Raw genomic sequence first — 23,225 nt, forward strand, 5'->3', positions numbered from 1 at the left:
GGTTAGCAGTGGCTGGTGGGAGGCTCCTCGGCTCACCTGACCGGGCGACGGCCGACGTGATGCAGCCCAGCATGTACATGTTGCGCGCGGAGAGCTTGCAGAGCGCCGCGAGCCAGGGCAGCACGAGCCTGGCCACCACGTCGGTGGCCGCCGCGACAGACAGGCACGTGGCGATGTCGCCGCCCTCCAGCCCCTCCGTGTTGAGGAAGAAGGGCATCAGCGTGAAGAAGTTGGCGTCGCTCAGGAAGGAGACGGCCAGCCCCAGCGCGATGTTGACGTAGGTGGGGTCGCGCAGCAGGTCCAGCTCCAGCGCCTCGGCCGCCTTGCGCAGCCACTTCCTGGAGCGCGGCGCCGCCGGCTGGATCATGACCTGCGTCGACGCGCGCATGTCCTCGCTTTCGTCGTCCGGTATGTCGTTCAGCAGCGATCGCTGCTGCTGGTAGAGCGCTGTCGTCGGCCTCGACAGCTGAAACGGAGCCAGTACCTCCAAGCTATCAATCAAAACATGAAAGCACGCTCTGTTGTCTACAAAAACGCCATCTCCAGTTCTTTAAAGAATCGAACTCCCATGCATAAAAGCTTCGAACGTCTGATTACCGTACAAATGAGCTACAAAACCTTTACGATTGTAGTAGGAAAATGCTAATTATACTCCTTTTATTACACAGAGCGATAAAATTGAAGACCCACTTTCTCGAAACCCCGTAACAGCCTCTCATTGCAACGCATAGATTGTACCGCCAGAAATTTCTACACCGGGAGAGTCTTGCGCCTGCTGTATCGCCTGAGGGTTAGGCAACTACTTCGACACCCCTTGGGAGGGGTTTGCCTACATTCAGGCGATAGAATTGCTGTCGAAGTTATTGATAGGTACATTTTCAATGCGTGGAACAATGTTGCGAGGAAGGTACCGAGGGTGTTGCCATACTGGGGGGTCTCAGATGGAACCTCCACCGTTTTATTCACGCACATGTTAATCTTGCACTCCAGCGTAAACATTATGAAAAAGCATAATACCCTTTGCTCCTATGGATCACGTTCAAATTTCGTCGAATAGTTTTGAATGGTCCCTAATGGTTGCAACCTGTACAAGAGAGCAATAATTGCGGCTACTCTGCACTCCAAATGGGTGAGATGACGTTCATTGCAGATGCAGCCTCTCATTGCAACGCATAGATTGTACCGCCAGAAATTTCTACACCGGGAGAGTCTTGCGCCTGCTGTATCGCCTGAGGGTTAGGCAACTACTTCGACACCCCTTGGGAGGGGTTTGCCTACATTCAGGCGATAGAATTGCTGTCGAAGTTACTGATAGGTACATTTTCAATGCGTGGAACAATGTTGCGAGGAAGGTACCGAGGATAAGCAGCTGCAGCAGCAAGTCGTATACTCCTAGCTCACTCATTTGTTACATAGTTTAATTCTTAATTTCTTTGCGTGTTTTTGGTACTTGCATTGTTTAATTCATAAATTTCGGGCGTATTATAGCATTTGAGAGTTGAGCATCGCGTTTTACTACCTGAATAGTGTAAATTCGCGTAGTCGTTTGTCTTCTGTTTTTGTTTTGAACGGCCAGTGTCGGTTGGTCACAGTGTGCTCCCTACCGCCGTTGGATAAGCAGCTGCAACAGCAAGTCGTATACTCCTAGCTCACTCATTTGTTACATAGTTTAATTCTTAATTTCTTTGCGTGTTTTTGGTACTTGCATTGTTTAATTCATAAATTTCGGGCGTATTATAGTATTTGAGAGTTGAGCATCGCGTTTTACTACCTGAATAGTGTAAATTCGCGTAGTCGTTTGTCTTCTGTTTTTGTTTTGAACGGCCAGTGTCGGTTGGTCACAGTTAGTGTGCTCCCTGCCGCCGTTGGATAAGCAGCTGCAGCAGCAAGCCGTATACTCCTAGCTCACTCATTTCTTACATAGTTTAATTGTTAATTTCTTTGCGTGTTTTTGGTACTTGCATTGTTTAATTCATAAATTTCGGGCATATTATAGTATTTGAGAGTTGAGCATCGCGTTTTACTACCTGAATAGTGTAAATTCGCGTAGTCTCCTTCCGCCGCCGTGCAGTGTGTCAGCAGTGCGCAAGTAGCAGCATTACTGCATTTACTAGGCAATCTTGTATTTTAATAACAGTTTAAATTTTGTCGATTTGTTTGCGCTCTCTGTAGATTAGTTCAGACGTTCTTTGCAAAACAGTTTTTAGCATGGATAGGGACTGCAACTGCTGTGTTCGGATGTAGGCTGAGTTGGCATCCCTTCGCTCCCAGCTTCAGGCAGTGTTGGCTTCGGTCACACAGCTTGAGTCTGTTGCCAATGGGCATCACTATGGGGGTCCGGATGGGGGTTTGTCGGGGACGGCCAGCTCGTCCCACGCATCCCCCGATCGGACTACGACTGTGGTTGCCCGGGATACTGCCCGCATTAAGGCTGATCCCTCACCTGTGGTAGAGTGGGAGGTCGTCTCAAGGTGTGGCAGGGGGCGAAAGACATTCCGGAGGGCTGAACGGAAGGCCTCTCCAGTTTGTCTGACGAACCGGTTTCAGGCTCTGTCTCAGGCTGATACTGATCTTCGGCCTGACATGGCTCCTTGTCCTGTTCCAGAGGTTGCCCCTCAGTCTGCAAGATCTGGGCGGTCGCAGAGGGTGGGCTTTCTGGTAGTTGGGAGCTCCAACGTCAGGCGCGTAATGGGGCCCCTTAGGGAAATGGCAGCAAGAGAGGGGAAGAAAACCAATGTGCACTCCGTGTGCATACCGGGGTGAGTCATTCCAGATGTGTAAAGGGTCCTTCCGGATGCCATGAACGGTACAGCGTGCACCCATCTGCAGGTGGTCGCTCATGTCGGCACCAATGATGTGTGTCGCTATGGATCGGAGGAAATCCTCTCTGGCTTCCGGCGGCTATCTGATTTGGTGAAGACTGCCAGTCTCGCTAGCGGGATGAAAGCAGAGCTCACCATCTGCAGCATCGTCGACAGGACTGACTGCGGACCTTTGGTACAGAGCCGACTGAAGGGTCTGAATCAGAGGCTGAGACGGTTCTGCGACCGTGTGGGCTGCAGATTCCTCGACTTGCGCCATAGGGTGGTGGGGTTTCGGGTTCCGCTGGATAGGTCAGGAGTCCACTACAAGCAACAAGCGGCTACACGGGTAGTAGGGGTTGTGTGGCGTGGGCTGGGCGGTTTTTTAGGTTAGATGGCCTTGGGCGAGTACAGAAAGGGCAACAGCCTCAACGGGTGCGGGGCAAAGTTAGGACATGCGGGGACCAAGCAGCAATCGGTATTGTAATTGTCAACTGTCGAAGCTGCGTTGGTAAAGTAACAGAACTTCAAGCGCTGATAGCACCGAAGCTGAAATCGTTATAGGTACAGAAAGCTGGCTTAAGCCAGAGATAAATTCTGCCGAAATTTTTACAAAGGTACAGACGGTGTTTAGAAAGGATAGATTGCATGCAACCGTTGGTGGAGTGTTCGTCGCTGTTAGTAGTAGTTTATCCTGTAGTGAAGTAGAAGTGGATAGTTCCTGTGAATTATTATGGGTGGAGGTTACACTCAACAACCGAGCTAGGTTAATAATTGGCTCCTTTTACCGACCTCCCGACTCAGCAGCATTAGTGGCTGAACAACTGAGAGAAAATTTGGAATACATTTCACATAAATTTTCTCAGCATGTTATAGTCTTAGGTGGAGATTTCAATTTACCAGATATAGACTGGGACACTCAGATGTTTAGGACGGGTGACATTATACTGAGTGCACTATCCGAAAATTACCTCGAGCAATTAAACAGAGAACCGACTCGTGGAGATAACATCTTGGACCTATTGATAACAAACAGACCCGAACTTTTCGACTCTGTATGTGCAGAACAGGGAATCAGTGATCATAAGGCCGTTGCAGCATTCCTGAATATGGAAGTTAATAGGAATATAAAAAAAGGGAGGAAGGTTTATCTGTTTAGCAAGAGTAATAGAAGGCAGATTTCAGACTACCTAACAGATCAGAACGAAAATTTCTGTTCCGACACTGACAATGTTGAGTGTTTATGGAAAAAGTTCAAGGTAATCGTAAAATGCGTTTTAGACAGGTACGTGCCGAGTAAAACTGTGAGGGACGGGAAAAACCCACCGTGGTACAACAACAAAGTTAGGAAACTACTGCGAAAGCAAAGAGAGCTTCACTCCAAGTTTAAACGCAGCCAAAACCTCTCAGACAAACAGAAGCTAAACGATGTCAAAGTTAGCGTAAGGAGGGCTATGCGTGAAGCGTTCAGTGAATTTGAAAAATTCTATGTACCGACTTGACAGAAAATCCTAGGAAGTTCTGGTCTTACGTTAAATCAGTAAGTGGCTCGAAACAGCATATCGAGACACTCCGGGATGATGATGGCATTGAAACAGAGGATGACACGCGTAAAGCTGAAATACTAAACACCTTTTTCCAAAGCTGTTTCACAGAGGAAGACCGCACTGCAGTTCCTTCTCTAAATCCTCGCACAAACGAAAAAATGGCTGACATCGAAATAAGTGTCCAAGGAATAGAAAAGCAACTGGAATCACTCAATAGAGGAAAGTCCACTGGACCTGACGGGATACCAATTTGATTCTACACAGTGTACGCGAAAGAACTTGCCCCCCTTCTAACAGCCGTGTACCGCAAGTCTCTAGAGGAACGGAGGGTTCCAAATGATAGGAAAAGAGCACAGGTAGTCCCAGTCTTCAAGAAGGTTCGTCGAGCAGATGCGCAAAGCTATAGACCTATATCTCTGACGTCGATCTGTTGTAGAATTTTAGAACATGTCTTTTGCTCGAGTATCATGTCGTTTTTGGAAACCCAGAATCTACTATGTAGGAATCAACATGGATTCCGGAAACAGCGATCGTGTGAGACCCAACTCGCTTTATTTGTTCATGAGACCCAGAAAATATTAGATACAGGCTCCCAGGTAGAAGCTATTTTTCTTGACTTCCGGAAGGCGTTCGATACAGTTCCGCATTGTCGCCTGATAAACAAAGTAAGAGCCTACGGAATATCATACCAGCTGTGTGGCTGGATTGAAGAGTTCTTAGCAAACAGAACACAGCATGTTGTTATCACTGGAGAGACGTCTACAGACGTTAAAGTAACCTCTGGCGTGCCACAGGGGAGTGTTATGGGACCATTGCTTTTCACAATATATATAAATGACCTAGTAGATAGTGTCGGAAGTTCCATGCGGCTTTTCGCGGATGATGCTGTAGTATACAGAGAAGTTGCAGCATTAGAAAATTGTAGCGAAATGCAGGAAGATCTGCAGCGGATAGGCACTTGGTGCAAGGAGTGGCAACTGTCCCTTAACATAGACAAATGTAATGTATTGCGAATACATAGAAAGAAGGAGCCTTTATTGTATGATTATATGATAGCGGAACAAACACTGGTAGCAGTTACTTCTGTAAAATATCTGGGAGTATGCGTGCGGAGCGATTTGAAGTGGAATGATCATATAAAATTAATTGTTGGTAAGGCGGGTACCAGGTTGAGGTTCATTGGGAGAGTGCTTGGAAAATGTGGTCCATCAACAAAGGAGGTGGCTTACAAAACACTCGTTCGACCTATACTTGAGTATTGCTCATCAGTGTGGGATCCGTACCAGATCAGTTTGACGGAGGAGATAGAGAAGATCCAAAGAAGAGCGGCGCGTTTCGTCACATGGTTATTTGGTAACCGTGATAGCGTTACGGAGATGTTTAATAAACTCAAGTGGCAGACTCTGCAAGAGAGGCGCTCTGCATCGCGGTGTAGATTGCTCGCCAGGTTTCGAGAGGGTGCGTTTCTGGATGAGGTATCGAATATATTGCTTCCCCCTACTTATACCTCCCGAGGAGATCACGAATGTAAAATTAGAGAGATTAGAGCGCGCACGGAGGTTTTCAGACAGTCGTTCTTCCCGCGAACCATACGCGACTGGAACAGGAAAGGGAGGTAATGACAGTGGCACGTAAAGTGCCCTCCGCCACACACCGTTGGGTGGCTTGCGGAGTATAAATGTAGATGTAGATGTAGTGTCCTTAAAGGAGGGTTCAAACGTCCGAGGGATTCAGCTGGGTTAAATGTTGTCAAGAATATCATCGTGGTGCTCATCGCACTGCGAAATGTCGATTTTCACCGAGAAATACGAGGGTTGTCCAGAAAGTAAGTCCCGATCGGGCGAAATGGAAACCACAGTGAAAACCAGAAACGTTTTATTTGCAACAGTTAGGTACACCTTCCATCTACTTCTCTACATAGTCGCCGCTGCAACTTCGAGTTTTGTTGTAGTGTTGTATCAACTTTCCAATATCCTCGTCATAGGAAGCAGACGCCTGTGCTGTCGTCCAGTTATCTGCACTGGTCTGCAGCTTGTTGTCTGTCGAAAAATTCTGTCTTCATAACCAGCGGTACTTGCTAGCTGAGATGAGACTCAGGGGGAGCCAATTACGGACTGTATTGTCGGTGATCAAACACTTCTCATCGGAAACGCTGCAGGAGCATCTTCATTGCCCCTGGAGTGTGCGGCCGAGAATTGACATGAAGAAGGAACTGCGCGGCAGTTGTGTTATGTGGGCTGCATGACACAGGTGAAATCTCTAACTAGGCCGTCATACTTGGGGGGAGATGCTATTCGCTACTCATCTTTACGTGCTCATTATTCACTCAGAACTGAAAAGAGCGACGCGACACGATCGACGGGCATACTAGAGACACTGTCCAACACATCTGTGCAACGCTTTACCGGATTTTCCCGGTGGTTTCCATTTCGCGACCGATCGGAACTTACTTTCTCGACAACCCTCGTATGTGTGAATGAAAGACCCAGTGAAAGGGGTGGCTTCATTGACACCCGTTATGCCATCCTCTGAGACTTTCTCGTATCGACTCTGATCGGTGGTGTGTCTGAATTGTTTTCCTCGGCCACCCATAGGAAAGTTGCGAGATTTCCAGACTTTGCGTCGCGGTTCTGATCTCCACCGCAGAGGCAACAAAAGAAATGCTGACATTTGGGTAAGAGGAGCAGTGACAACCTTCTAAGCGTGTGTCAGGTCCACGGTTGCGTTGGGCAGAATTGTGGTGAAATTTGGTGTCAGCGTGACGTCATTAACTTACCTTACAGCTCACGTGGATTTCCGAGCTGCGACTTTATTTTTTTATTTATTTCCCGGCATGTGACGACACCTTGCTGTTTGACGCGTCGCCGACCTCAAGTGTGACGTCTCAGGGCGCCACGCTTTTGCACCTTTATAGAGGAACGCTGTAGGCTCCTTTGAGTCAAATTTCGAACTTTGGCCTATGTGTCGCAATGGGAGGCAGTTACGGGGTTTCGAAAAAGTGATCCTTTAATTCTTTTGCTCTGTATAGTTTCGTGTTATTCAACCAAAGACTAACTAAAAAGTTTCGAAAAGCTTTGAAATTACATGTAAAGTTTGTTTTAGTTCGCTAAATGCTCTCATTGACAAATATTGGATAAGTCTGTGAGTTACGCTGTCTCGAGACATATACACAGTTCGTAATTTTAACACTTGTCTTATTGTGTTAAACCTTTAACGTAAGATTATGCCTTTCTGTGATTAGATTAAAACAATGTTTTAATTTTTTTCATTCCGTTAGTAATGATAGGTAATGCAGAAAACCAAATTTTTATTGCCTCTGAAAACTGTACTATAGGTAACACGCGGCTGGGATCGTGCACCGAGTACCGTGCGCCACTTTAAGCCTGTAATAGTACTGACAGTACTGGATGCCTACCTAACAGCTTCCTGGGGAACACAAAATTTAATTTTCTGCACTACATGCAATTATTGGCCTTGTTTTAAAAATTTAAAATGCCGTCATACTCGTTAAGAGGTATAATTTTACGATAAGGTTTAACACAATAAGACGAGTGTTGAAAATTAGAAAGTTGTATACGTCTTTAGGCAGCGTAACTAATAGCGCGTAAATTATCCAGACTATATTTATCAAGTGTTTGAGAATGAGAGCACTTGGCGACTTGCAACAAACATAACACATAATTTCAAACCTTTTCTAAACTGTTTCATTACTCTGTGGATGAATAACGTGAAACTAATGACACCAACATAATTAGGGGTTTTCATCTTCAAAGATGAAGGTTTTACGTGATTAACGTCAAACATTTAACACATTAACTCATTTTTGAGGTTTTAAGCAGTTTTATACATGGAGATCGATTTTTTAAAGAACTGATGATGTGGAGGTTATTGGTGTTGTTTTAGTATAATTATTATTATTTTATTTTGGCATCTGACTTGGACTCATTCAGCTATCATCTTACATGTAAGGTTTTACACATTGGAGAGCAACGTACACATTGGATTTAATACGTTTCACACAATCATAAACATAAAATTTCACTAGAATGATACCAGAAGTTTACCCGCTCTTCCAACAAAAATACATATAAAATGATATATATTTTGAAATATTTCAAGCAGCGTGGTATGGTGAGAAACGTCAGAAAACATCAACAGACGGTGACCAGACGTTGTAGGTGTCTTGTAGCGTTGTATCTGTTCATACAGCCCAGAAGATGTGGCATTCTCTTCTTCACCATATTCGCACTGTAGCGATGCTCCCAGCGCAACAAAATTTAGATGCTCCCTCCAACAGCCGTGGTTGAATGTGAGGCGCCTTGTGGTGTTCGTGAGTCTTCTGCAGAACCGATTTTTCTCGTGCTAGAGGTTAGGAATCAGCACCGGTTTATTTTGGCATAATTTTTGCCTTTGTGTTTGGAGGTCTCTTGCCATTCTGTGTTCAACTTTTCTCTCATTGCTGATTTCGTAAGATTTAAAAATCTGTGGCTGTTGATTCCACGTGTCCCCTCACTCCTTCATAGACGGCTGTTTTGGCTAGCTTGTCTATTGTTTTACTGTCAGGTATGCCACAGTGTGCTTTTACCCAGCACATGCTAACTTTCTGATTCCTATTTTTGATCTGTAACATCAGATTCATGATGTCATATGCTATTCGACAGTTGGACCTTCGGCTCTGCTGATGTCTTAATAGTTCAAATGCTGATCTGGAACAGAAAGGATAACGAGCTCAGAACTCAAGTGCTTCACGGGATATTAAAGGGCTCGAAGAATACTCTCGAAGAATACTCAAAAACTCTACTGTCATACGCTTGGTTTCCTTAGGGAGCTTGAATTTCATTCCAGGAAGCCAGCTGCTACGCCAATACTGGTGATGTTTTGATGAAAAATTTACCAATACGTTCATATCTGCCTGAGAAACATTGCTGTCAGTGTATGACTGTATGAGTCAATGAACTACTACAAGGTCTCTACGACGATACGACTGAAAAAAAATTCTAGGTTTCAATACACAAAACATTTATACATGGTCTAGTGCTCCTAGACAATCGTCAGACTGTAATTGACCGCTATGTACTTTTGTTTACAGGGTGCGCATAAAATCACTTGGTCCGTATTTGTGCAGACGGAGCGGAAGGGAAGAGAAAATGGTGGTAATGTGGCCTTCTTTGTGAACGATACCTGTGAGTTAGGGAAGGTGTAGTTCGACAGCTGAAGCCTACACACAAATGTACGAGGTGTGTGAGAAAAATGATGAGACTAACAACAAAGCGAGGGATCTGGCAACGCTGCGTTGTTCCACTTATCTAGACGGTGTATTCATTCATTCTATAAGTTCAATCCGAGTTTCAGCTGCGTAAGGCTATCTCGTGACTTTTGAGAGCACCGTCAGTGAAATTGTATTTCGTTGTGTGGTACGAAAACGGAACAGCGGAATTTAGAACAACGTTATGCCATAAAGTCTTGTGTTAAACATGTAGAAACGGCGATTGTGACCTTTGAAAAGTTGAAACAAGCCTGCGGGGAACATTCCTTACCAAGAACACAAGTTTTTCGCTGGCACAAATCATTGTTGGAAGGCAGAGAATACGTTGAAGGTGAACCTCACTCAGGGAGACTTTTGGCTTCAAAATCCGACCAAAATGTCGGACGTGTCGAAGATAAGACCGACGTTTAACAATAAGAACTGTCAAACAGTTTCACCGTACGTCAAATTATGGCCGAAGATTTTTACATGTGAAAGCTTTGAGACAAAATAAATCAAAAAACTTAACAACTGAGCTGAAAGGCAGTCGAAGAAATATGTGTGTTGACCTCCTTGAGTGGTTTGCTAATGACCACGAATGTTTCAGTCCTGTGATCACAGGCAGTGAATCCTGGATTTTTGATATGATGCTGTGACAAGGCAGCAAAGTGAGGAGTGGCACATTGAGACATCCCTTCGACCGAAAAGAAGTTCGAATGATCAAATAAAAGATCAAAAGAATGCTGATTTGCTTTTTTGACAGTGGGGGTACCTTTCATACGGAATTTGTTCCTCCAGGACTAACTTACAACCAGGTCAAGACTCAGGAAAAGGATGAATCGAGTGATACCGGACGTTGCAGACAAGCGGATGCTGCATCATGACGACGCACCATGTCACACGGCCACTTTTCAATTACACATTGATTCCCTGTAAGCCTCACATGGAGCCGAGCGTTCGTGAAGTGTTGTGGACAAGGCGACTAGTGTGGCGTCACAAGTTCGTTGCAGTGGTGACGTCACAGCCAGTACCACGGCTATACACTGAGGTGACAAAATCATGGCACACCTCGTAATGTTGTGTCGGACGTCCTTTGGCAGGCGTAGTGCAGCAACTCGAATTGACGTGGACACAGCAAATCGTCTGGAGTCTCTTGGAGAAATACGAGGTCCATTCAAGTTCTAAGGCCTCCGATCTTTTTTCTAATTAACTACTCACCCGAAATCGATGAAACTGGCGTTACTTCTCGACGTAATCGCCGTGCAGACGTACACATTTTTCACTACGCTGACGCCATGATTCCATGGCAGCGGCGAAGGCTTCTTTAGGAGTCTGTTTGGACCACTGGAAAATCGCTGAGGCAACAGCAGCACGGCTGGTTAATGTGCGGCCACGGAGAGTGTCTTTAATTGTTGGAAAAAGCCAAAAGTCACTAGGAGCCAGGTCAGGTGAGTAGGGAGCATGAGGAATCACTTCAAAGTTGTTATCACGAAGAAACTGTTGCGTAACGTTAGCTCGATGTGCGGGTGCGTTGTCTTGGTGAAACAGCACACGTGCAGCCCTTCCTGGACGTTTTTGTTGCAGTGCAGGAAGGAATTTGTTCTTCAAAACATTTTCGTAGGATGCACTTGTTACCGTAGTGCCCTTTGGAACGCAATGGGTAAGGATTACGCCCTCGCTGTCCCAGAACATGGACACCATCATTTTTTCAGCACTGGCGGTTACCCGAAATTTTTTTGGTGGCGGTGAATCTGTGTGCTTCCATTGAGTTGACTGGCGCTTTGTTTCTGGATTGAAAAATGGCATCCACGTCTCATCCATTGTCACAACCAACGAAAAGAAAGTCCCATTCGTGCTGTTGTTGCGCGCCAACATTGCTTGGCAACATGGCACATGGGCAGCCGTGTGGTCATCCGTCAGCATTCGTGGCACCCACCTGGATGACACTTTTCGCATTTTCAGGTCGTCATGCAGGATTGTGTGCACAGAACCCACAGAAACGCCAACTCTGGAGGCGATCTGTTCAACAGTCATTCGGCGATCCCCCAAAACAATTCTCTCCACTTTCTCGATCATGTCGTCAGACCGGCTTGTGCGAGCCCGAGGTTGTTTCGGTTTGTTGTCACACGATGTTCTGCCTTCATTAACCTGTCGCACCCACGAACGCACTTTCGACACATCCATAACTCCATCACCACATGTCTCCTTCAACTGTCGATGAATTTCAATTGGTTTCACACCACGCAAATTCAGAAAACGAATGATTGCACGCTGTTCAAGTAAGGAAAACGTCGCCATTTTAAGTATTTAAAACAGTTCTCATTCTCGCCGCTGGCGGTAAAATTCCATCTGCCCTACGGTGCTGCCATCTCTGGGACGTATTGACAATGAACGCGGCCTCGTTTTAAAACAATGCGCATATTTCTATCTCTTTCCAGTTCGGAGAAAAAAAATCGGAGGCCTTAGAACTTGAATGCACCTCGTATTGAGCCATGCTGCCTCTACAGCTCTCCATAATTGCGAAAGTGTTGCCGGTGCAGGATGTTGCGCACGAGCTGACCTCTAGATTACGTCCCATAAATGTTCTGTGGGGTTCACGTCGGGTGATCTGTGTGTCCAAATCATTCATTCTAATTGTCCAGAATGTTCTTCAAATCAGGCGCGAGTAGTAGTGGCCTACTGACATTACATCGTTGTTTGCTAGCATGACGTCCATGAATTGTTGCAAACGATCTCCAAGTAGCCGAACATAACCTTTTCCAGCCAATGATCAGTTCAGTTGACCCAAAGAATCCAGTCAATTCCATGTAAAAACCAACACCATTATCGAGCCACCACCACCTTGCACATTAAGTTGTTGACAACTTGGCTCCGTGGCTGCGCCGTACTGGAAACTTACCATCACCTCCTACCAAGTGAAATCGTGGCTCATCTGACCAGGCCACGGTTTTTCAGTCATCTGACGTCCAGCCGATGTGGTCACGATCCCAGGAGAGGCGCTGCAGGCGACGTCGTGTTGTTAGCAAAGGCACTCGCGTCGGTCGTCTGCTGCCATAGCCCATTAACAACTAATTTCGCCCCGCTGTCCTAACGGATACGTTCATCGTACGTATCATACTGATTTTGTGGTTATTTAACGCACTGTTGCTTGTCTGTTGCCACTGACAACTCTACGCAAACGACCTGCTCTCGGTCGTTGAGCGAAGGCCGTCGGCCATTGCGTTGTCCGTGGTGGGAGGTAATACCTAAAATTGGGTATTCTCGGCACACACCTGACACAGGGGTTCTCGGAATATTGAATTCCCTAACGATTCCATGAATGGAATGTCCCATTCGTCTAGTGCCAACTAGTATTCCACATTCAAAGTCTCTTAATTCCCGTTGCGCGGCCATAATCGCGCCAGAAATCTTTTCACAGAATTCACCTGAGTACAAATGACACCTCCACCAATGCCCTGCTGTTTTATACCTTGCGTACGCGACACTGCTGGCATTTGTATGAATGTAAATGGCTATCTCATGATTTTTGTAGCCTCATTGCTTAAGAACTACAGCAGCAACTACATGGCGGCAGGTACACTTTACGTGTCGAGCAAGCTATGTAAGTTACTCAGAACAACTATCTATTAATACACATCCATACACACTAGGCTTCATATTTTTTTGAATCTTTATCCACTGCCGCATAGGTCTCTAAAATAACTGTTACTCCGTTGTTCAGAATTACTTTATTGGTGCGTTTCGGACATTGCCCATCACCAGAACATCAAAGATAAAAACGAAATCTTTATACAGAGTAATGGAGTCATGTGTATCAGCCATCATCAAATGAACTTAACCGAAGTTAAGTTCTAATGCGGTGGTGTCAGTTGATTGTAACGTTCATGATGATGTGCAAGTCGGTCATGGAAACGGAAATTTTGATGGCGCTAAGTAATAATAACTTTAGGCAACAAAATGAAGCTACTAAATATGCTACTGTGAAATGTTATGAGAATCTCTCACAAAAAACTGATACGATTTTTCAGAAAGATAATATTAAAATTGGCTATCAAGCTGTCAACACATTGGGTTTAAAATAAGGCACAATATTGTGGAAGGGAAGAACTATTTGGTGTACGAAGGATAATTTGCTACAGTATGGGGGCATAGGAGGCTTCTTATTTGAGAGGGGTTTTGGGGGCATACAGCCTATAATGTTGCCGTTGTTAGTTTGACAATAGTACGGAGATTCTGCAATTAGCCCTGAAAACAGTAAGACTTCAATATGTGGGTGAGAAGTTTGAGATATTTATAGGAACTATCACACATTTATTATACGTATTTATAGGGTTCATTATACAACTAGCTGCGCTCGCATATCAGTAGTTTTGTTGTGATGAGTGATGGCAATTAAGTAAGCTACTGAATGTGCAATAACATCAGCTGCCCTCACTTGTCTGCCTGTTTGGATAAGCGCAGCTCATTATGCGCACTCCAGCCTCCCAAGCTGTCGCAACACAAGATGCGTCGGCATGCGCAGTGTTAGTGCCGTGCAATGCGTACAGAGGGGCATAGGCGGGAGTGCTCATCTATGCATCTTGCTACTGACGTAACTATACGTTTGACCATGTGTACATTATGCAACAAATAGTGTGGAACTACGTTTTAAACACACTGGAGATTGTAGAAGCATTGTATTCATTATCTTGAATGGTATCGTGTGCCACATTTCAAGCAAGACAAGCATTTTCACAGTTGTTGTAAAGTTCAAAAATGTCAAGAGTAAGAACAAATGTGCTTCCCTAATTTGTGTAATATTCTTCGGATCAGTAAGTATACTGTACTACACAATTTATAACGTAGGCTATGTTCTTCCTCAGGGTTCAACGTATCTCCAAACCCAATTTCCCTGGAATCGATTCTGCGGGTTAGTAATAATAAATTAAAACGTGGTGTATAATGCGGTAGTTTTTCATCCATCTCAGTGTTTGTTGTTGTTGTGGTCTTCAGTCCTGAGACTGGTTTGATGCAGCTCTCCATGCTACTCTATCCTGTGCAAGCTTCTTCATCTCCCAGTACCTACTGCAATCTACATCCTTCTGGATCTGCTTAGTGTATTCATCTCTTGGTCTCCCTCTACGATTTTTACCCTCCACGCTGCCCTCCAATACTAAATTGGTGATCCCTTGATGCCTCAGAACATGTCCTACCAGCCGATCCCGTCTTCTGGTCAGTTGTGCCACAAACTTCTCTTCTCCCCAATCCTGTTCAATACTTCCTCATTAGTTATGTGATCTACCCATCTAATCTTCAGCATTCTTCTGTAGCACCACATTTCGAATGCTTCTACTCTCTTCTTGTCCAAACTATTTATCGTCCATGTTTCACTTCCATACATGGCTACATTCCATACAAATACTTTCAGAAATGACTTCCTGACACTTAAATCTATACTCGATGTTAACAAATTTCTCTTCTTCAGAAAAGCTTTCCTTGCCATTGCCAGTCTACATTTTATATCCTCTCTACTTCGACCATCATCAGTTATTTTGCTCCCCAAATAACAAAACTCCTTTACTACTTTAAGTGTCTCATTTCCTAATCTAATTCCCTCAGCATCACCCGACTTAATTCGACTACATTCCATTATCCTCGTTTTGCTTTTGTTGATGTTCATCTTATATCCTCCTTTCAAGACACTGTCCATTCCATTCAACTGCTATCATCTCAGTGTTTATGATGTCATATTTGGTGTCACCGCAAGGCACCACATTTGCTAGGTAGTAGGCTTCAAATCGGCCGCGGTCCGCCAGTACACATCGGACCTGCGAGTCGCCACTGTCGACGCTAACAGACCGAGCGCGGCCACTCGGCTTGTCTTACGAGACAAGCTAGCGCACTGGCCAGTTCCAAAGCCGACTTTAATGGGAATGGTTCACTTGTTATAGCTTCAGAGATCTCATTTGCAGAGACTCTTGTCAGCAAAGCTTTCAGCTAAGTCAGTAGCTGCGACCTAGTCAGGCGCCACATACAGTTTATGCATTGACAATTGATCTATATACGTGAAGCAATCAGAATTGTAAAGAAGTATTCGCAGTTCAGTCTATAACTGCACTTGTAAATATTATTGTACAAAGTCAAGACCGACGTTTATCGCTGATGCTGAATTATAGCTAAGTATTTAATTGTATTGCTGTCTACTAACTTTCTAATCACCTAAGATGTTCCAGATACATCCCGTCAAGTGTAGTTGATTGATCCTCACGTCAGCGTACGTGATTAACGCGTGAAATTAAATGCACACACCTCGTGATCAGACTAAGAGTCAAATTACGTGACTCAGCTGGGTCACCCTTTCTCCATGAGGCCCATTTCCGCCTCGGGACATAACATCATATATCTTGAACAATGTGTCACATAATTTTGCAGGTACATTCAGTGGTATATGTGAACACTGTCTACAAAAGTGTCAGGAATATAGTTAGTAGTAAAGCAGTCATAAAACGTCAGGCTTTTTTTACTGTACGAACAGCTAAAGTTTAGGGAGCGATAACTTTCTTCCTTTTATAATTTTTTTTTTGGGTGGGGCGGGGGGGGGGGGGGTATGGGGTGGGGGTGTCAGTGAGGAAAAATTTCATAAAGGTTTGCAGTTACTTATTGGATGTCACTAAGTGCTCTCGTTCTCAAATACCGGATGAATAAAATCTGGGTATTCGAGCGCAAAGGCCTACACTTTTTTTAATCCCCAGCCGCACCGATTCTATGCGTAGATGGTTCTTACTCCAGAGAGTTTCATGCCATACAGCAAGTGATACGTGTACTAAGTTTAGCTGAAAACGATCCGTTAGTTTCCGAGGAGATGTGGAACATATAGATATATACGAGTGTATACATTTTTGTAATCTGCAAGGATATAATTTTTCCCTAGCCCTGTTTCGATGAAATAAAGCCTATACGGTGCCCAGAACTATGCTCAAGCTACCTTCGAAAGCCCCACCGGTTATAGTATGAAAGCTTTCACGACCGGATGACATATCTTCTGGTAAACCTCTCAGACGTCCGACCCGTCAGTCGGCAAGACTCACCGGAGGAGAAACACCCCTCTGAAGATGTCCAGCGCAGCTCTGGACGAAACGTTAGGAGCTGAAGAGTTTCATGGACCACGACCTTACATCCGAGCCGAGCGGTCTAACGCACGGCTTTCCGGAGCGGGAAGGGGCGCGTGGTCTCCGGCACGAATCCTTCCGGTGGACTTGTATCGAGGTCCGGTGACCCGGCCAGTTTGTGGATAGGTTTTAGGCGGTTTTCCATCTGCCTCGGCGAATGCGGGCTGGTTCCCCTTATTCCGCCTCAGATACACTATGTCGGCGATTGCTGCGCAAACAAGTTCTCCGCGTACGCGTACACCACCATTACTCTACCACGCAAACATTGGGGGTACACTGGTCTGGTGTGAGACGTTTCCTGGGGTGGGGGGCGAGAGGGAGGGGGGGGGGGGTCCACCGGGAGCCTAACCGCGCAATAACCCTGGGTTCGGTGTGGGGTGGCGGAGGGATGAAGTGGACTGCGGTAGTCGTGGGGTTGTGGACCACTGCGGCTGCAGCGGGGACGGAGCCTCTCCGTCGTTTCTAGGTAAAAGGTTGACATACAACATACCTTCGAAAATAGCTTTGGAGATTATCGTATTCAAAGATGAGCAGATAGACACGACAGTTTTACAATTTGTTATTAGTATACACAATTTTCTGAGTATTGCATACAGAACAACTGATGAAAGTTGAAGGAAACATGTGGCTAAGGAAGCAGCTCACCCTGCGGCGGGAGCGCCGCTGCATGATCTGGACGATCTGCTGGTCGCTGGAGGCGGCGTCGGCGCCGGTGAGTGCGTTGTCGAAGGCGACGACGCCGCTCGCGAAGTTGGTCAACGACACGGAGGGCGGCCGCCGCGGCGCGCCCGACGCACGGCGCAGCTCCGGCTCCGCCCCCCTGCAAAGCGACGACGTGACGCAGGCGCTCAAGTGCTAGTGCCGGCAGCCACAAAGCTCCCTAAAGACGCTTGTCGCTTATCTTTTATGTCGAAATCAGTATCTGTTTACCAAGTCGATCGTAATCACTATTTATATCTACGACGATCCTATTATAGAATTTTGCCATTTGGAAGACCCATATATCTCCTCAACCATAAACCTCTTGTCTGAACAGCACAGCTTAAATACTTGTTCTAATCATAGCAAAATCTTTTCTATCCCACTTCATCACTCAATCGATGTCGTCCATATTTATGTTACATGCAGTGTTTGACAAGAGATGAAAGGGACAGAAAAGGGAACTCTAGATGGCCAAGCCTTTAAAAAAGCACTCCGTCTTCAGGCCGCGAGTGTCCTACAGGGATCATCCGACCGCCGTGTCATCCTCAGTGGAGGATGCGGATAGGAGGGGCGTGGGGTCAGCACACCGCTCTCCCAGTCGTTATGATGGTATTCTTGACCGAAGCCGCTACTATCCGGTCGAGTAGCTCCTCAGTTGGCATCACGAGGCTGAGTGCGCCCCGAAAAATGGCAACAGCGCATGGCGGCCTGGATGGTCACCCATCCAAGTGCCGACCACGCCCGGGCCAAGCCTTTAGGAAAAAAGAAAAGGTAGCATTTTTGCCGTGAGTTGGGCGATGCATAAGCCATTCATGTTATCATTGTTCCTAGGCAGCGGTTGGAGTAGCAGAAAGAGTACAGAATAGTATTCTCAGATTCATCGGCTTCAGTCTTTTTACGGAAACATTTTTATTATAAATTTTTGCTCTGGTACATTATGTTAACTACTTAAGCCCCATCTTATTCCATTATTTGCTCCTTTGAACGTGAACTCGTTAAGCAGGTCTCGGAGTCACTCATGTTCACCTAGAAAGTATTTACTGAGGTTAACGAAGGCGATGTTGGCCTGATGTACTCGACGATGCCCCTTAGCTGCACTGTCTAAAGGATCATCCTAAGAAATACCAAATTAAGATCAACATGAAGATGCCTAAATAAAGTGAAACGCGTAGATGATAAAAAAAACTAAAATTGCAACCAAAACTGTTTTCAACTAATACTACTAAATACTGGTTTGCTGATTCATGCCATAGATGGATTGGAAGTATAAGTTTTTGCGTTACTGACGCTTAAATACACCGTAATAATGGTCAATATATTGTATTTATTAATATCTTCGTAAAGACTCGCAAGCAAAGGCAAAGGAAAATCTGGGATTGCAAATGGATTTGTAAGAAAGGATTGTAATTGTAGTGTCCAGGACTTCGTATTCGGTTAGTCCTCGGCAGCTGCACGTGAACAGTAGGTTCCTCGTGCAAGTAAAATCGACCCATAGAGAGAAATAACGAAATCATATTCCGACAGGAGTGGATCAACAGCTATGCCCGCCAGTATTTAAGAAAATGATACGTTACGCGTTGTTTACTTACAAACTTTGCGATGAGAGAGAACCTTTATGAAAGGAAACCAAGTTCATTTTCCCATAGAAAGTTAACCATGTAATTGTAGAAACGCGGCGTTTGTAACGTGTGCCGAAACAGTTACTGCTTCCCCTGTTTTAACGATGACTATCACCTCAGCGCCGGCCGCTGTGACCGAACGGTTCTGGGCGCTTCAGTCTGGAACGGCGCGACCGCTACAGTCGCGCGTTCGAATCCTGCCTCGAGCATGGATGTGTGTGATATCCTTAGGTTAGTTAGGTTTAAGTAGTTCTAAGTGTAGGGGACTGATGACCTCAGATGTTAAGTCCCATAGTGCTCAGAGCCATTTGAACCATCACCCCAGCACGTGTAAATCATCAACTGTGAAAAATAAAGGTATCTAATTTTGTACAAGAGGTTCTCGTGTACGCCCTACAGTTCCTTCCCTGAAACCTATTTGCAATCCTTGATTTTCCTCTGTCTTTCCTTTTCATGATTTTATGAAAATATTAATTAATACAGTATACTGAGGATTATATCAGTTCACTAACCGTGTAAGTAACATAAAAATCGAACATTAAAAAATATAAATTAGTTTCTTATACAGGGGCGTATACCACGAACCTCAGATTACTATCCTCTACTCTTTCCTCTGCACCAACAGCTACCTTTTAACTAGGCCAACATATGTTCTCCGCGCGTCCCCCGATACACCGCAGAAACGCTACTTTTTCATAACGTTTGGCCATCTGGATTTCCCATTTTCGCCACTTTCATTTCTGGATAAGTCCTGCGTCTGGACGAAGTCACATACGGCGACTGAGCGCGGTCGCCTTGTAAGCTCTTTTCAGCAGCGGGAACAAGCTCTGGAATGATCTCCCTCAATACACGAGAAAGAGGAAAAACATACCAATCTTCAAAAGGCAGTTAATGGCATTTCTACAAAAGCAACAAATCATTCGTCTGCTTTTGATCTGTACACACCCCTTACAGCTAAATACCTGCCTTTCCCACTAAACTTCCCTCATTTCTCGTATCCCTTAGCCGACGCAATCAATCTAAATGACTCTCTCTTAGAACAAACTCGCTGCAGAAAAATATCACTTTTTTCCGCCCATCTATACGAGCGGACTTCAAAAAGTAAGTTATGGATTTTTACCTATGTCATGTGACTTGATGTCGTTGCTGTCACAGTCGACCGAAAGATTGAAATGCACTCTATGTCAGTGAATTTAAAGGGGCTGGCCGCACTGCGAGTGTCCGACGCTCGGACCTTCGAACTCGAGATCCACTGGGCGTTTCAGGTGACTTTGCATCAAGGGTGTGCTGTGACAGCCTCGATTCGGGTAAACCGTCACCGAGAGTGAGCTGTCTTGGCCATAAGCGTCGTTAAGGGATCAGTACAGAATATCGCGGACTGTAATTGTTCAAATGGCTCTGAGCACTATGGGACTTAACTGCCGAGGTCATCAGTCCCCTAGAACTTAGAACTACTTAAACCTAACTAACCTAAGGACAACACACACATCCATGCCCGAGGCAGGATTCGAACCTGCGACCGTAGCGGTCGCGCGGTTCCAGACTGTAGTGCCTAGAACCGCTCGGCCACTCCGGCCGGCCTGTCATTGTTGATAGACTAGCCAATTCTGTCATGGACAACATCATGCGGCGATCTGCCGCAACAGCCACAACCTTCTTCGCTATGGAGTACTTCTGATGGGACAACTGATTGGTCGATTGTTTTTTTGTTCAATCGGTTTTTTCCGTCGAATGCAACAATTGAGTGGAAGTAGTCTCTATGGCCATATTACCTACATGCTGTTTTCACTCATTCACCGGGTATGAGTGGTTTCACTCAGTGCGAGACAGCCGAAATGGTTCAAATGGCTCTGAGCACTATGGGACTTAACTGCCGAGGTCATCAGTCCCCTAGAACTTAGAACTACTTAAACCTAACTAACCCAAGGACAACACACACATCCATGCCCGAGGCAGGATTCGAACCTGCGACCGTAGCGGTCACGCGGTTCCAGACTGAAGCGCCCAGAACCGCACGGCCACACCGGCCGGCCGAGACAGCCGACTGAAAGAAGTTTCCATCGGTTGCTGCCGTTATATGAATGTATTCACTCACTGACCGGGTTTGACTTCCAATCGAGACAACCGACTGATACAAGTGTCTGCCGTCTGAGGTCGTTATATGAATGTTTTCACTCACTCATTTGGTTTGAGCGGTTTAATTCACTGCAAGATATCCGTCTGAGAAATATCTGTCGGTTCCAGCCGTTATATGAATGTTCTCACTCTCACCTCGGGTTTGAGTGGTTTTATTTACTTACTATTTCAACCTTTTCGGCTACTTGTGAACCGTGATCAGGATTGACGACTTTGTTACAGATAAATAAAGAATGAGTATTTTATTTCAAGGGGATGTGAATAAAACGTATATTTATAATAATATTTTCAAAATGTATCTATTTACTTAGCTAAATACAAATTTTCGTACTTGTGGTATTAAATATAACTTTTTGGTTCGTTTTTAAAGTGTAATATATGATGCTGAAATATATATATGTAGGGTGGTCCATTGATCGTGACCGGGCCAAATATCTCACGAAATAAGCGTCAAACAAAAAATCTACAAAGAACGAAACTTGTGTAGCTTGAAGGGGGAAACCAGATGACGCTATGGTTGGCATGCTAGATGGCGCTGCCATAGGTCAAACGGATGTCAACTGCGTTTTTAAGACAGGAACCCCAATTTTTCTTATTACATATTCGTGTAGTACGTAAAGAAATATGAATGTTTTAGTTGGACCACTTTTTTCACTTTGAAAGAGATGGCGCTGTAATAGTCACAAACATATGGCTCACAATTTTAGATGAACAGTTGGTAACAGGTAGGTTTTTAAAGTAAAATACAGAACGTAGGTACGGTTGAACATTTTATTTCATCCATCATGTTGGAAGTACATTGCCATTCTGTCATGCAGTGAAACATCTCGTAGTAACATCGGTAGAAAATTACGTAGGAAATCAGCACACATTGCACCATTTAGATTGCCATCGATAAAATGGGGGCCAATTATCCTTCCTCCCATAATGCCGCACTATACATTAACCCGCCAAGGTCGCTGATGTTCCACTTGCTGCAGCCATCGGGGATTTTCCGTTGCTCAATACTCCATATTATGCCGGTTTACGTTACCGCTGTTGGTGAGTGACGCTTCGTCGCTAAATAGAACGCGTGCAAAAAATCGGTCATCGACCCGTAATTTCTCTTTTACCCAGTGGCAGAACTGTACACGACGGTCAAAGACGTCGCCATGTAATTCCTGGTGCATAGAAATATGGTACGGGTGCAATCGATGTTGATGTAGCATTCTCAACACCAACGTTTTTGAGATTCTCGATTCTCACGCAATTTGTCTGCGACTGATGTGTGGATTAGCAGCGACAGCAGCTAAAACACCTACTTGGGCATCATCATTTGTTGCAGGTCGTGAATGACGTTTCACATATGGCTGAACGCTTCCTGTGTCCTTAAATAACGTGACCATCCGCGAACGGTCCAGATACTTGGATGATGTCGTCCAGGATACCGAGCAGCATACATAGCACACGCCCGTTGGGCATTTTGATCACAATAGCCATACATCAACACGATATCGACCTTTTCCGCAATTGGTAAACGGTCCATTTTAACACGGGTAGTGTATCACGAAGCAAATACCGTCCACACTGGCGGAATGTTACGTGATACCACGTACTTATACGTTTGTGACTATTACAGCGCCATCTATCACGAAGCGAAAAAAGTGGTCCAACAAAAACATTCATATTTCTTTACGTACTGCACGAATACGTGATAAAAATGGGGGTTCCTATTTAAAAAAAACACGGTTGATATCCTTTTCACCTAAGGCAGCGCCATCTTGCAGGCCAACCATAGCGCAATCTGGTTACCCCCTTCAAGCTAGACGTGTTTCGTTCTTTGTAGTTTTTTCGTTTGATGCTTATTTCGTGAGATATTTGGCCCGGTCACTATCAATGGACCATCCTGTATATATATATATATATATATATATATATATATATATATATATATATATATATATATATATATATAGAGAGAGAGAGAGAGAGAGAGAGATAGATAGATATGAACAACCACTTTTTAACACGGTTTTATTAGGTCGATT

General features: G+C 45.0%; 1 protein-coding gene across 1 annotated transcript in view; it reads right to left on the reverse strand.

Annotated features, from left to right (window-relative positions):
* Nucleotides 1-23,225, reverse strand: part of LOC124605705 — a 310,921-nt gene that overhangs the window by 38,042 nt on the left and 249,654 nt on the right. Inside the window, exons 8-9 of the mRNA XM_047137569.1 lie at nucleotides 17,387-17,561; nucleotides 37-466 (exon numbers count right to left, since the gene is read on the reverse strand). Coding sequence (XP_046993525.1) covers nucleotides 37-466; nucleotides 17,387-17,561 — 605 coding nt within the window. The remainder of the gene's footprint in view (nucleotides 1-36; nucleotides 467-17,386; nucleotides 17,562-23,225) is intronic.

The sequence above is a fragment of the Schistocerca americana genome, chromosome 3, assembly GCF_021461395.2.
Source record: "Schistocerca americana isolate TAMUIC-IGC-003095 chromosome 3, iqSchAmer2.1, whole genome shotgun sequence".
Taxonomy (NCBI): Eukaryota; Metazoa; Arthropoda; class Insecta; order Orthoptera; family Acrididae; genus Schistocerca; species Schistocerca americana.